The 15,000-nt window shown below is 39.1% G+C and overlaps 1 protein-coding gene across 1 annotated transcript in view; it reads right to left on the reverse strand.

The window, feature by feature from the left end:
* Positions 1-15,000, reverse strand: part of LOC145501648 (uncharacterized) — an 84,521-nt gene that overhangs the window by 5,555 nt on the left and 63,966 nt on the right. Inside the window, exons 9-10 of the mRNA XM_081481076.1 lie at positions 11,291-11,583; positions 6,312-6,686 (exon numbers count right to left, since the gene is read on the reverse strand). Of these exons, the coding sequence (XP_081337202.1) occupies positions 6,312-6,686; positions 11,291-11,583 (668 nt within the window). The remainder of the gene's footprint in view (positions 1-6,311; positions 6,687-11,290; positions 11,584-15,000) is intronic.

Here is a 15,000-nt window from a genome sequence, read left to right on the forward strand (position 1 = left end):
GTATATACGCATTTTTAAAGGGCCACACATTTGCGTAAATTCAAGCGCGGGGATATGCGAAATAAATGCCCAAATATACGCGTCCTACAAGGACCCATATATACGCGTGCTAAAATGCGCGTATATGCGGGTCTCGTAAATTACGTTGTATATGCCAGCACGAAATGTGTCTTTTAAGAGAATGGCTGTTCGTGTATGATAGCAATGAAAATTATTTTAACTAGAAATTGTCAATATGGCGGCAGTGGTGAAATGCCTTGTCTTGGTCTATCTGCTAGTTAATGTTTGTTACTGCAGCTCTCCAGTGAATGAACTTCTAGGAAGAGTTATGCGTCTTTTGAATGACTGTTTAAGATTTTATCCTAACGCTAACAAAACGACGAAGCCGTGATAACGAGCGCCAAATGCAGCGTAGCCGCGAAGAGCCTGGGCGTTCCTACTGGTTTTTGCGGTTTTGTCGCTTTGTGCGCTCGCGCTCAAATTGCTTAAAAAATTGCTAAACCGCCAAGCTACGCAGGCTAATCCTTTAGTTGACTCATTGGACAGAGGTACCAAGGCAAATGCTGGAAGATATGGCCTCTAGAATCGCTGGTGAGACAAATACAATATTTACTACTTAGATGAGAAATGTTTGCATTAAGAGCAGTTTCATGCACCTCAGTGTATTCCCATTAGGGCTTTGCCAACTGTATCAGCTTCTAATGGAAGAGTGGGTCGTCCAGCCTATGATATATCAATACCTGAAGGGGAGTTTTAGGAAACAGAATGTGACTTTAATGTGAAGTTTATATGAAATAATTCATATATGAACTGCGGTTGTATATGATAGTGAGGAATGATCATCGCACTAAATTTTCCAATTTAAGCAATTGGAAAGAAGAAGCCTGAAAAAATCAGGGCTTCAACGGGATACGAACCCGTGACCTCCGCGATACCGGTGCGATGCTCTACCAACTGAGCTATGAAGCCACACATTGGGAGCGAGGTCAATTTATTGAGTTCATATCTTCCCGTGAGGAGTGAAATGATGTGAAGTTTATATGAAATAATTCATATATGAACTGCGGTTGTATATGATAGTGAGGAATGATCATCGCAGTAAATTTTCCAATTTAAGCAATTGGAAAGAAGAAGCCTGAAAAAATCAGGGCTTCAACGATCCCGTTGAAGCCCTGATTTTTTCAGGCTTCTTCTTTCCAATTGCTTAAATTGGAAAATTTACTGCGATGATCATTCCTCACTATCAGAATGTGACTTTAGTGTAAGTCCTATTGGGTCTTCACCAGATAATACAACTGGTTGGGTGTTATCATCAAATGTGTCCCTGACAGCTAGTATTTCCAGTATTACATATATCTCGTAAAATCACTGCGTTCACCCATATTGGTTGTGCGTACAGCATGGTTATTCCATGCCTCAACTAGGAGGTTTAACTGGTTGTTAATTCCGGAAAGAAATATGTAATACAAACAGAACAGATCGATTATGTTGGTCGATTCCAGGATGCCATTTCCTTCCATCTGGTAGAACAGAGTGTAGTAGAACTGACCGAATTCAATATAGACTTCTCTCCAGAGACGCTCAATTCACTGGTTGTATACAGACAACCCAGCAATTTTGCTTCCCCTATTAAATCCCCTGTGCCATAGCATAGCTCTTCCTACCTCTAAATTTTCATCCCCTTCGTCCGAACACACTCTAGAGGGCAATCCATAACTTTGCACAGCAGCTAAGAATAGAGTGAGCCCAGTCGCAGCAGAATTGTTTGCTGCACAACTTAAAGTCTAAAGCCCTGTCAAAACCACCATGTATTACAAACCTCCAACTGATAAGGCACTGTAGTCCATCAATGTGCCAGAGAGAATTAGGTTCCCTGACGCTGTCAACATGCCTTGTGATGGTATTGAACCACTTCAAATCAGACCCTGCTGGGTCAGTTTGAAAAAAACCTTCCCTTACACGCTGACGCTGAACATAGATATTTCTACTTTGCAAATGACCCAGCATGATACTGATACCAGAATTGGAAAACCCACTTTAGTCTTATTTCTCGAATCAGTAGGGCTGGGTTGTTCCACAGCCGGTTAACGCTAACCCGGGATTAAAAGTTAACCCAAATATAAATCTTTCTCTATAAAAATGTTTTCCACTGCTTATGCTTTGTGTAGTTTGAGATTACTCAAGTTCAAAACTGAACTGCAAAAATTTCCCGTCTATGTAGTAATTATTGAATTTGTCTCACCAGCAATTCAACAGGCAGAATTCTCTCAGCATTCGCTTGGGCACCTCTGTCCTAAACGGTGAACAGAATCCAAAGCAACTTCACGACGAACGATCAAGTTCTCTGCCATGTTACGATTACCGTGAGGATAAAATCTTGAACAGTCATTCAAAAGACGCGTAACTGTTTCTAGAAGTTCAGTCACTGGGGGAGCTGCAGTAACAAACATTAAATAGCAGATAGACCAAGACAAGGCATTTCACCACTGCCGCCATATTGACGATTTCTAGTTAAAGTAATTTTCATTGCTATCATACACGAACAGCCATTCTCTTAAAAGACACATTTCGTGCTGGCATATACAACGTAATTTACGAGACCCGCATATACGCCCATTTTAGCACGCGTATATATGGGTCCTTGTAGGACGCGTATATTTGGGCATTTATTTCGCATATCCCCGCGCTTGAATTTACGCAAATATGTGGCCCTTTGAAAATGCGTATATACGCGATCTAAATGGTCGTATATATGAGCTTAAAGCCCATACGTAACGTATCTAAACAAGAATACGCGGCAGAAAAACCCGCGTATACCCTGTCGTAATTTTGAAGCGAATGGCCAACCATAAGACCGGGACTTTCTCTTTTCTTTTTTACTAATTTTTTTTTCTCTATTACTTAATTTTTTTCTTTACGTAACATTTCTACCAAAAGGGAGCGTTTGTCTTTCCGATACGCTGTGATGAATTTATAGCTGTATTCCCTCGTAATTTGTCAATTTTTACAGGGTATCGCAGTAGTACGGATTCGGCGGTTCGAACCCTGGTGTGAGCAGTTTTTTCTTCTCATTTTTCTTTTCCTTCTCCTTCTCCAAACTACTAAGGGATGGCTGGCGTTTGTAAACGAGAATAAAAATGTTCAAGCAATAAAAGTAAAGTAATTATATGAAAAAAGTGAGACAATACGGAAATTTGAAATAATTCCTCGCAGAAGGAAAATACTTCTCGAGTGAACTCGCACATGATTTTTGGCAAAGTTTCGGTTAAAAGCCGCTGTCAAAGCTATCGATGGCTTGAATTAAACAACCACCTTTGTTGCATACTAGTCTCTTATTTGTTGAGAACGCAATATGACTAGAGTTAGCAACGACTGCGCACTACAAATGTAGCAATGGCCGCCTTTACTCGAAAACAATCACGCGAAATACTAGTACCCGCTCTAACTCTCAGACTACTCATGATCTCAAAGCTCTGTGAAATCACGTCCTCAAACAAACCCACAAGATCTTGTTAGTTTATTGGGCTTATGCATGCATAATGCATAAGCCCACAAAATATTAGGGAATTTACCTTGTTCAACAAATGCCATAATTTAAGTTGACCAGCTCTACATGTCAGAGCGTCGATAACAAAGGCTCGATTATCTGGTAAGCGGAACCCGAGGAAACGATGAACAAACATAAAGCCAAATAAACTGCCTGTACCATGTCAAGAAATAACGAAAAGTAATGCCAAATTAATCCAGATGGCTTATAAAATGTACAAATTCGCGAATTTCTGTAATTTGATGAAGAAAACTGTCAAAATACAGAATTATGTCAAAGAAGTTGTTTCTTAGCCAAACGTAATTGAAATTTGCGGTTGCCATGGCAATGTCAAAAATGATAGACGCGCAGTTGGCATATCAGGATTTCTGCGGAGGATGTATTGACAGCTAATGAAAGTTTCAGTCCCTTAGAGCAGATCGTCTTTTCAAAAATTTGAGAAAGTCTTATGGGGAGTGGTGGCATCCAGCGCCCCCCACCCCTGTACATCCGAGGGTTAAGGTGTCTCGATACAGTTTTTTTAAGGCCATACCAAACATTTTCTATTAGCTATGTAACAGTCTTCCCTTCATCGGATCGATATAAAAACAAAGTGGCTGTGAGCCACTGAACTTGGAAAATAAATTATCAAAGGGTGTTATGAGACATTGCTCATTAAAAGGGAGTTCTTGTGATGCGAGGATAGTCTAGCTTTCGAACAAATCCATAAAGCCCTTTTCTATTCAGGGGTGTGTTGTGCTATTTCCAAATGAAAAAGTTCAACTTTAAGAAACTGTTTGTTACTCAGGCCTGCCTACACGTTTTACATTACATGTGTCTGTACATGTCTTCCTTTTGCTGTAGTCAGAAACGGCAAGATCATTTTGTTTGGTCAAAAGTGAGGTATAGACTAAGCGAAATACTTGAGCCTGAGGTACGTAAATAAATAATTTATTCTTTCGCCCTTCGGTATCTGATGTACACGTAGGGCAGTGTGATAAGCGTTGGCTCGCCATGCGAGACATTGGGAGTTCGAGTCCTAGTGGTGACTACTAGTTATTTTTCCTTTTCTTCTTCTCTGTTTTTTCTTTTTCTGTCAATAAACCATTTACCGAAAGGTAGCGTTTGTCTTTCCGTTTCTAGTGTTAACAAAATTGTCTGGAGCCTTTAATCATTCGTTTATATCGATTGCTTTCGAAATCACAATATCAAGTAGCTTTTTGAAGGAAAAACTACGAAGACTTCCCCTGAATCGAATCGCTAAGGAAGCACCCTAAGTATTTTCTGTACAATGAAAAAATCGTTATACCTTCTACCTCTCGAAAATAACTAACTTGACACGCTGCAAGCGACTGTAAAACGGCCTTAGGCGGCTGATGTTTGAAACCCCGAGGGGGGGGGGGGTACTCCTATATGAAAAGGTCGGGGATGCTCGTCGTCTCGGGTACAAATCAAGGATTCTGGTCTCAATTAGGGTGTTGATGACGAAACTTTGTCATTTTTAGCTGTCGATGTATCCTTTAGGGTGTACTCGGGTAAATAATCATAAAAGAGACGCTTTCTTTTAATTTCTGTTTTCAGGCTTGATTTCCCCTGATTTCTAGAGTACGCGAGTCGGGGCTACAAGTACGCGCGGGATCCTTTCTTGAACAGTGGCTAGTGATCGAGCCTATTTCGTTTTAAGTGGTATCTTTTAGGGGTCTAATGAAGCTCAAGCAACCTCCACAGTAGTCTCCCTTAGGAGTTAAATTCATATTTTCCGACGAGCATCCCTACTCATATGGGAGTCACCCGTCCCCCGGGGTTCCAAATGTCTAACAGGAAGTGAAGGAGTGAGGCAGTGATGGAGTGAAATCGTTCCACCACTACAACTTGGAAAATAACATTTTCTAAGTTTAATTAAACCAGTCATTGGAAATGGATTAAAGTTTGGAATTATGTATTTCTGAAGGCAATCGATATTTCTAAGGAAACGACAAGCAAAAAAAATTGAAAATCGGTAAAACATGAATTCTGCGCGAACCAGATGTGATATGAAAAAGCTAAAACCAATGCCTTAAACTATGGTGTATGGCAAACAGAAAAAAAAGAAGAAAGAAAAAATATGTTTGTTTCATCTCGAGCAAATCACAAAAGCATGTCAAATTATACCTTTTGCCTCATAATAGTGAGTGGACCGACAGCTAAACACTATTTGATGACATATTGCTTCAAACAATACCAAAACAGGGGAGGGTCCAGGGTTTTTCTTAGGACGGAGTGCAGCACTAAGGAATGGCGTAACTACGGTGTTTTTTGTTTTGCAGGTTACCAGTTATATTAGAAAGCCGCATGTCATCTCAGGGGGAGCGTCTGCACCCACTGCACACTTGCCCTAGATCAAAATGTGTCTTGAGGTTATGTTTTGAAGCCATGAGCGTTTTGCTGAAGAACTAGAAGAAGAACAAAAAGAAAACAAAGTAGGGGAATGCACATGCTATTATAATTGAGTTTTGATAGAGAGGATGACAGGTAAAGGATTTCATACCCCAAATTGGCCTTATTGCTAAGGTATTCCCTCTCAATTTATCTTTAGATCTCTCTTTTTGGAAAATCCCATGAGGTTCTAGAAATACTCATTCCTCGAGAGGGATTTTGCACACGTGGACAGCTTAAGCTGGGGGACAAACTCCATTACCATTAATCCTCTCTTGGTTTTGGGCAATTACGAATACCGGTAGCATTCATAGTAAATGTTCAAGATATTGCTAACAACACCTTGCATTCAGGGTCCTTGTAGTCTTACCTGAGTGGTAACCCGTCGTTTAAAGCTTCTTTATCATCAGTTGGCTCAAGACCCTTCCGTAATGCGAGATATATCAGATTATCAGGACACAGTGGCTCCAAGGAGTTTCCGTAGCCATAAGAGAAGACATCAAATGCAGCACATATCCTGTTTCTAACTGGTTCCTCCAGATCAATTGGATAACAACAATATCTCAACATAGACTCTTCTGGTGATATGTTACTGCTACGGCACAAACATGCAAAGAAACCGGCATTCTGGGGCACGTGTTCAGTGAGACGATCAGCACGATCCTCCAGGGACACACTTTTGGGAGGACGATCAGCAGGATCCTTTGGATTTGGACTCAACATCTCTTTAAGCCATGCGATAAACCTGTAAGGACATGGGTGTAATTGCGTTGCATCCACAATTAATTTTTTACAAATCGAAAGTAATAAGGTAACAAAAAGTATCCGAGCGTATCCCAGAATCGTCGTCAACTCCAGAACCTTTTTTGCAAATCGCAAAAATGAAATTAGTTCTAGTGTTGGGTTTTTCGAAATTACCGCCACTTGCGTCGTTATTTAAATACATAAACTATGATATTCTGCCATAAAGGTGGAGGGGAATTTTCTAAAAATAAGATATATATTCTGTCGTTGGGTTGGAACTCCAAAGAGGCTTGCACAGGAACTGTGTTGTGCGGTTTCGCAGACGAGGGGTTCGCTACATGTATCATACATAACATAAATTTGAAAGAGGATTTGGTTATGGAACAATTGTTTACTTTCTCGCAGGATACCATGGAAAAGCTACTGACCAACGTGAGGACCTGAGGAGAAACAATGGTAGTGTGGATCTTTTGCTTGGAAAACGGAAATCATTCTTGAATCCCACTACCAACAAACATAAGTGGTCAGGGAACACCCACTTTCATGAGTGCAGTCACAAACGCATTTCATCCTCTAAAGCTGAGAGAATCTGATGGATCAAACCAGGTACCCCGGCTCAGTTAGCTTTGGAGGAAGTGGTCCTGAACGCTAAGCTTTTGAAAGATCTGGTTAAGCTTACTGACTTTTGCCACACTGGCAGACTTAAGGTCTATCACTCGATGATGCTCAAGTACTGCTTAAAAAGGGAACATTTTTCGTACCAGGGCATGGTTGCCAGGACTCAACTTGCTGCAATTGGCAACAATGCAAACACTGGCCGTAATCAAGTTTGAGTACAGGCAGGAGAACAGGCGGGCGAGGCACGCTGCAAGATGTGCTTTCCAAAAGCCCATAAGCGATGGGTTGTCAAGCCAATCAGTGAGAAGAAATCATACAACTATTTGTCAGGTATGATTTCAGAGGTTATCAAGCGGTGTGAGGAAGGGAATGCAGTTGCCCAGCCTTTGCCTGTTCAGCTACCAAAGAACATTGCTTCAGAGCCAGCACCACTTGATACAACAACATCGGTCAAGATCTAACTAATGAAAATAGTCTTATGTAGCTTTAGAAGTACCAGTTATTTTTTCTTCATAATTAATTTTGGAGAATCGTGATACTGAAGAATCATTATCCTTAGTCTTTGACCCTAACTGGTAAACACAAAACATAAAAACCCATAAATATTCTTGTATACATCAACGCCAAAAGTAAAGTATATTTTTTTCGGACCAAGTACTCAGTTAATTTACCAATGAAAGTAATCTATACCCATTGAGAAAATGAAAACATAAACAAAATGACGCCCATTCACTGGGAACAAATATATATATATATATATATATATATATATATATATATATATATATATATATATATATATATATAGTTAAGTGTAAGATGAGGCGTCATGAAGCAAACTTCTAACTGTTCCGGCTTTAGAAGTTTGCTTCATGACGCCTCATCTTACACTTAACTAAAAATTCACATTGAAGCACGGTATCTTTTGATCCTTCTACTGGAAGTCACCGTTTGGAAAACCATATTATTCTGCCTATATATATATATGGTACGGTATATATGAGAGAGGCCTAAGTAAGTAATTATTAAGTTTTTATATATCATTTCAATATTTTCAACTTATAAATAGTTTTAGGGTAAATCCAGATCACTCATCTGCATACCGAAACCCTTCAAAGGCAAACTCTTCCTCTGGCCCAGGTGTGGGAAAGAAGTTACGGATGCACATAACGGCACAAGATGGAAGAACCACCCTTATCTCTTTCCCTAAAATCCCCCAGCACCATCGGGCCAGTTGCCTGTAGGCTATATGTCTAAATAGTTTATGTTCTGGCCCATCATAGGGATCTTTGTATTGCTGCTTGTATTAAAACCAAGCAGTCTGCAATACCCATCTATTGATACAGACTGGATGAAACCCTGGGTGTTGGGTTATACATGTAGGCCCCTCTTGGTAGTCGCCACTTGTGACTGCCTCAATATTTTTAGTTTTGACTGCCTCAATTTCTTGGCAGCAAATGCATGCCTCCACTCGTCCCATAATCTGGCAATTCTCACATGAACACCTGAATTATAAACAAAAACGCAATATCCCATTGCGTTGAGTTCACCAAAAATAAAAAAAAGGATTTAGACTAGTGCATAAACAAAATTAGCAGTGTATGAGTTGGTAAAGCCAGCGCCCCTTTAAAGAATTCGTAGTAATTACGAGTTAAACATGTATTCCAGTAACATTCCTGATCTGTGAAGCAAATTATTTTAGTTATAATTGATCTATGTCATAGTCAAAGGAATGCTTAAAATCGACAACATAACGAGATGTTACAACCAGACCAAGGAGGAAATTAAATCGTGCTCCCAGAGTTTTACTTTTTTGGTCGATCTGCGTAGACATAAGCAGAAAGCAACACCGCCGTAAACAAAGAGGCCTCGAGTTTTTTTTTACTTTAGTAACCTCCTAGTTTAGGTATCACTGTTTTAGGAGTAATTAATTGATTAAAGCTCGGGGTTTCGCAACTCAATTTGGCTGGAAAAAGGAAAACCTCCTTGGAATAAATTGTTAAATAGTGCAAAACTTATCACAAAGATGTAATTTTGCTCACGGTATTTTAGCTTAAATCGACCTAAACCGACAAACGACGTAAATACGATCGCCACATCATTCAGCGTTAAGATCATTTTATTTCACATTACAGTCATTCGAATTAGTACAATGAATCGATCGATTATAACAACGCTACATACCAGTCAGAACCTTCTTCGTCGCTTTTCATAGGCTCCTCGTCTGACAGGCTTTCAGCTTCATCTGAGTTGATACGCGGTTCAAACTGATATGGCTCAATGGTAAACCTTTCACCGTCTTGTTCATCGTCGAAATTATCGAAAGAAGACCCAGCTTCGGACATAATTCAAACCTGAATTCAGCAATATCGCTAAATGTAAAGTACATGACTGGAAGACGCGGAGGGATCAAATTGCTTTGACGATTTGACGTCATACGATGATACGCTGACCGACTTCTGAGCAGGCAATCCGTTTCCAAGATGGCGGATTTCTAATCGCATTTTAAGTCAACTTCAATAGCAGAATTACTCTCTAATTTGTAAGATAGAGCAACGGGAATAGGAAAATTTGAAGCAATGATGGTTGGCCTTTCTTTTGAAAAATTCTTATTTTTGCACTAAAGTCCAAATTAACTGCAACTACAACTCTTTTATCAAAACCTCTTTTGGAAGTGGATCCAGTGTTGTTGGTTTTTCATTTCAAAACTTTCTTTGGCCTGACAAATCTCCTACGACAGTCCGCTTTAGATGAATTGGGGCAATGACTACACCGACGAAGGAGACTAAGAAGGTTCCTCTTTTTTCTGGTGTACTAGTATTGGACTCAATTGCGTTTCTGCAACTTTTGCCTTACATTTTGCCGTTTCGGATATGGCAAATGGCGGCAAATTCGGAAAACGTCTGATATTGGCTGACTGCTTGCACTGCATCACCTATATTTTCCCGATCTCCAAACTATTGTTCTTGGATTTGCAAAGTGCTCCGGATTTATTGGAGTTATTTGGAGCTATCAGTTTTATTAAGGGGAAATGCCCACTATGACTGAGCCAAATCGAAAATATGTGGCACGTGAGGAAAATAAAAAAAAAAACTTTTCATATATCGTCTAGAAAAATATTTATTCAACCCGCTAAAAACAAAAACAAATTCGTTACGGCAACACGTATCCCCTATCCCCCCTCAACCGTAAATTTCCAATCTCAAACTTGATTCTTTCGTCATGCGGATTAAACAGAGCGAATTTTGTGAGAAGGTGTGAGTCACTTATATTTTGTGTGTTTTTCACAACGCGTGAGTTTTGGCGGGTTTTTAAAAATATTTTTAGAAAATAAATCCCAGCATATTGGTAGGAGTAATGGACAAAATATGAATAATTTCTTTTTATTTTTCATGTGCCACCACTAGCTCGATGTTAGTGGACATTCGCTCCTTAGATGTATAACTGTTCTTTTTAAATTTCACAAACTCTTCAACGGTAATTTGCCAAAAAGCAGTGTGAAAAAATGTATTTTTTTTTTCCGATTTGAAAAATATTTGGGAATTGTCCTTTATCAACTTCCGTACCAAATTTGAAGGAAGGTCGTATCTAAACTAGGAAGATTCTTAAAATACTTATGAGTTATAAATAGAGGATGCTAGGTAAAATGTTTTAATCCGCTACCTTTTAATTTCCGTAATACCTTTTTTAGGGGGGGGGGGGAGGGACGGGGGTTAGATTAAGCATTATTTTTCTTTCGAAATACTAAGCTTGAAGAGAACTTAAAACGATTACTTACTCGAAACTGCTCCCCCAGCACCCCTCCCTTCGCCCGCAAAAAAACTGTGTCATAAGAACTAGAAATAGTTAAAAGCCAAACTTGAAGGACAGCCATATGTTTCTACAAATTTCATGTTGCATATCTTTATCAATGCTTATACATACAAAATAACCCCAATTCCTGAACTACCGGTTGAAGAAAAGAGTCAAGGGTCGTTTTTTAGGTACCTGGTGAAATGTGTCGCTTGAAATGTAATCACCCCATTCGTTAAATCTGCTGGTCTTGGCAGTTGTTCTGTAATCTCTGTCCAATGGGATGTTTCCTCGTCAGAGTTCATTAACAACCTTACATGAGCGTTCTTAAACGAGGGTTTTCCACAATCATTCTTGTCCGCTTGCAGTGAAGTAGGAATAGTAATTGTTGCTGGCTCCACAAGCTGAATGGCAGGCGAACATGCTATGTGAAGGACAGGGCCGATTATTTCACCATCGTCAAACCACTGCTGTGGAATTTCTTGGACCTGCAAAGACAATAATCATTGTAACCGTCCTAAAGAAAACAATATCTCGTCTGAAAAAGGGCAGGAACTAAATGCGAAATAAGGCCAGTGTTCAAGAAAAGAAGGGGGGAGGAAGTGAGCTGTTTCTGAAATGTCGACATCGTTAAAATGTCGGGCATTGGATTTTCTGGAAGGGAAAAATCTTGGTATTTATCCTCGGGCCTACAAGTTGGGGTGAGAGGTGGGGTGGATGCCACCGCCAGAATTTTTTCTTAGGGTTTTCAAAACAAGATTTACTCTATGAAGCTAAAATTTTAAGTAGCTTTTATCTTGTCCCTCGCCAAGATTTGTCCACCGCCACTGAGTATTGAAGAGTAATTCTCTACATTCAATTACAATTTTGGAATAAATTTGAACCAATTTACGTTATTTTGTGACACAAGATGGTGGAGTTAATGATGCCATGGGACCTCACAAGACATAATGGCCAATGAATAATATCTGATTTCGGGGTAATGTCTTACCTAGGTAAGGGTGTGTCCAAAAAGTTGAATACTTAAAGCTAGAATAAAAGGTGTTTTTAAACTCTTATACTGTTGCTATGGTGACCTATTTTGAACGAATTGTTACAGTTATGTCCAGGATTGAACACAGCTACAAATTTTACAGATTTTACGATATTTCGTGTCAGTTTCGGCACGTTGTAACGAAACTTACAATCTTATGCTAATTCCACCAGCAAGCGCCGGCTCACCGATTTTTCAAAATTTACAAAACTGCGTTCAAGATTTTCGGTAAGTCATTGCGAAATTTGCACTTCTTTGCAATGCTAATTCCACCTACTGGTGCTTGCTTGCGGATTTAAAAAAAAAATTGCGATTTTTCGCAATTAACATAACACAAAAAGACCGCGAAAGATGACAAGCATGTTTCTGTACTCTTTGGGACGATAAAGCGGGATGAACATGTGCCATTACCGCACTCATGTAACAAAAAAAAGACAACAAGCTTTATGTTTCTCTCGTTCTTAAAGCGTTTGCTGTTGACCGAGTATTGTAAAGCGGGTTATGGGGAAGTGAGCAGAATGATATGAAATTAACACAACACCAACAAAACATAACATGAGATAAGCGTTTCTTGTTGACTTTCTGTTCTACGTTCCACCAGCGTGTTACGTATTCAAAACGATCTAAAACGCACACAGCAATGCTTAAGCCTACGCGTGTATGGGAAGACAAAGCGGGGGAAAATATTCCATTTCACAAAGACGCGGCTCATTGACCTTGTTCTAAAACTCCCCTGATTTTCCCTCCAAGCGAGTTTCGGGAAAAGTCACGACCGCAGAATGATATGAGATAAACGTAATACTACAAGAGATAACAAACTGCAATGTTTCATTGTGAAAACGTTTGTTCTATGCAGATTAACATGAGTTTCGAAGCATAGATTCAACAAGTAAGCTTCTAATTCTAAAACGCTCTCAGCGATGTTTTAGCTTACGCCTGTCTTTAGGAACATAAAGCACGAGGAAAATATTCCACCATTCTACAAACACACGGCGTATTAAATTGTTGTAAAACTCCTCCAAACTTAAAGCGAGTTTCTGGGAAGGTCAAAAGAGCGGAAGCAGAGTGGAATTATACGAAATTAACCTAATAGCAAAAGAGATAACAAACTGCAAAATCTTCGCGTTCTAAAATACTCTTCCAATCTAAAACCGAGTTTCGGGAAGGTGACGGGAGCGGAAAAACATAACACCGAAAGAGATCACTAACAGGCCAAATGATTTTCATTCTAGAGGCGACTCTTGCGAAAAATTACAGGAATATATGTGTGCGTTACATGTAAGTACACAAAAAATTAGATTACCCCATAAAAAGTAGAGAAATTTACATGTAGATGTTGGTTCCATTTTAAGGGACATTTCACGACCGTAACATAAGGGAATGGCTGACTGACACGAAAAGGTCAACGGTCCTCCTCTTTTGGAAGTCATGTTGCTTAGTCAAGAGGACAGTCAAGAGTCAAGCTTTCTCCCTTTTGTGTACAATGACTTTTAATCTCAACAATGTATATTGGCAGACCTATTCAGTGTTTGTGCTAGGAAAATCAGATTGCTTGTAAGTAATCGCTTTTTCGATTTATTTCGACTTTCTTGCCTTCAATTTCAATTTCACTTCGTGTTTACAGCCTCTAAATTTGTACCAGCATACGTATCTGTATGCTGGCTTCTTTATTGGCGACCTCCATTAAAGACTATGGAAACTTCACTTCAGAGAATTGTATAAAGCAAGTGGCTACTCTGTTTCGCTTGGACTTGTGAGTTTAATAGTAAATACTTAAGTTCGTGTTGGGTGTACTTTGCAAATTTGCAAAAAGCTTCCGTGGAGTAACCTTTTTTGTGTTGTAGCCCACCACAACTGAAAAATCGCAAATTATTTCCACATAAAAAATGAATTCTCCAAACGTCCGAGCTCCTATTGAATGACATTCCATTGTTGCAAACAATCAATGTTTTACCCAATATCATAAAATGGTCATACTTTGCGTTTACTCGACCTTGCTTATCATATTGAGAAATAAAGCAAATAATTTGAATGGAGATTTTAGTTTGTTTTGAGTCGAGGGTAAGGTGTGCTTCATTTTAATATTTTGATTTAACTTACATTTACTTTATAGGCCTATCAAAAGAATATCAGGTTGTATACCAATGACCTCCACAAAAACAAGCTGAAAATAATATAATCTCTTGAATAAATTCCATACATTAGGTTTACTCGATGCTTTTGCGAGTTACCGTAAATATCGCAGTTTGCGTATTTTTCGTCGGGGACTTCTTGTGATCCTTTGAATAAATTTCGTAGATTTCGTGGATGGTCTTCAAATTATCGAAAATTTCGCAGTTTTCGTAAAATTCGTAATTTTCTTACCTTCCCTGCAACCCTGTGAATAAATTTCGAAAATTTCGTGGATAGGCTGACGAATTATCATAAAACTCGCAGTTTTCGTAAATTTCGTAAAAATTTGTATTTCATAGTTTTCTTGGGGCCTTCCTTGCAACCCTTTGAATAGATTTCGTAGATTTTGTGGATGGCCTGGCGAATTAACATAAATTTTGAACTTTTCGTAAATTTTGTTGGAGACTTCCTTGCAATGGTATGAAAAAAATTCGTATATTTTGTAGATGGGCTAGTGAATTCTCGTAAATTTCCCAGTTTTCGTAAATTTCGGAAAATTTGTAATTTTCGCAAATTTCGTTTGGGACTTCCATGTAAGCTTCTGAGTAAACTTCGTAGATTTCGTGAATGGGCAGACAAATTATCGTAAATTTCTTAAAATTCGTAATTTTCGTTGGGGACTTCCTTTTCACCCTTTGAATAACTTCCATATATTTCGTGGATGCGCTGGCGAGTTCTCGCAAATTTAGCAGTTTTCGTA

The sequence above is a fragment of the Orbicella franksi genome, chromosome 10 (genome assembly GCF_964199315.1).
Source record: "Orbicella franksi chromosome 10, jaOrbFran1.1, whole genome shotgun sequence".
Lineage (NCBI taxonomy): Eukaryota > Metazoa > Cnidaria > Anthozoa > Scleractinia > Merulinidae > Orbicella > Orbicella franksi.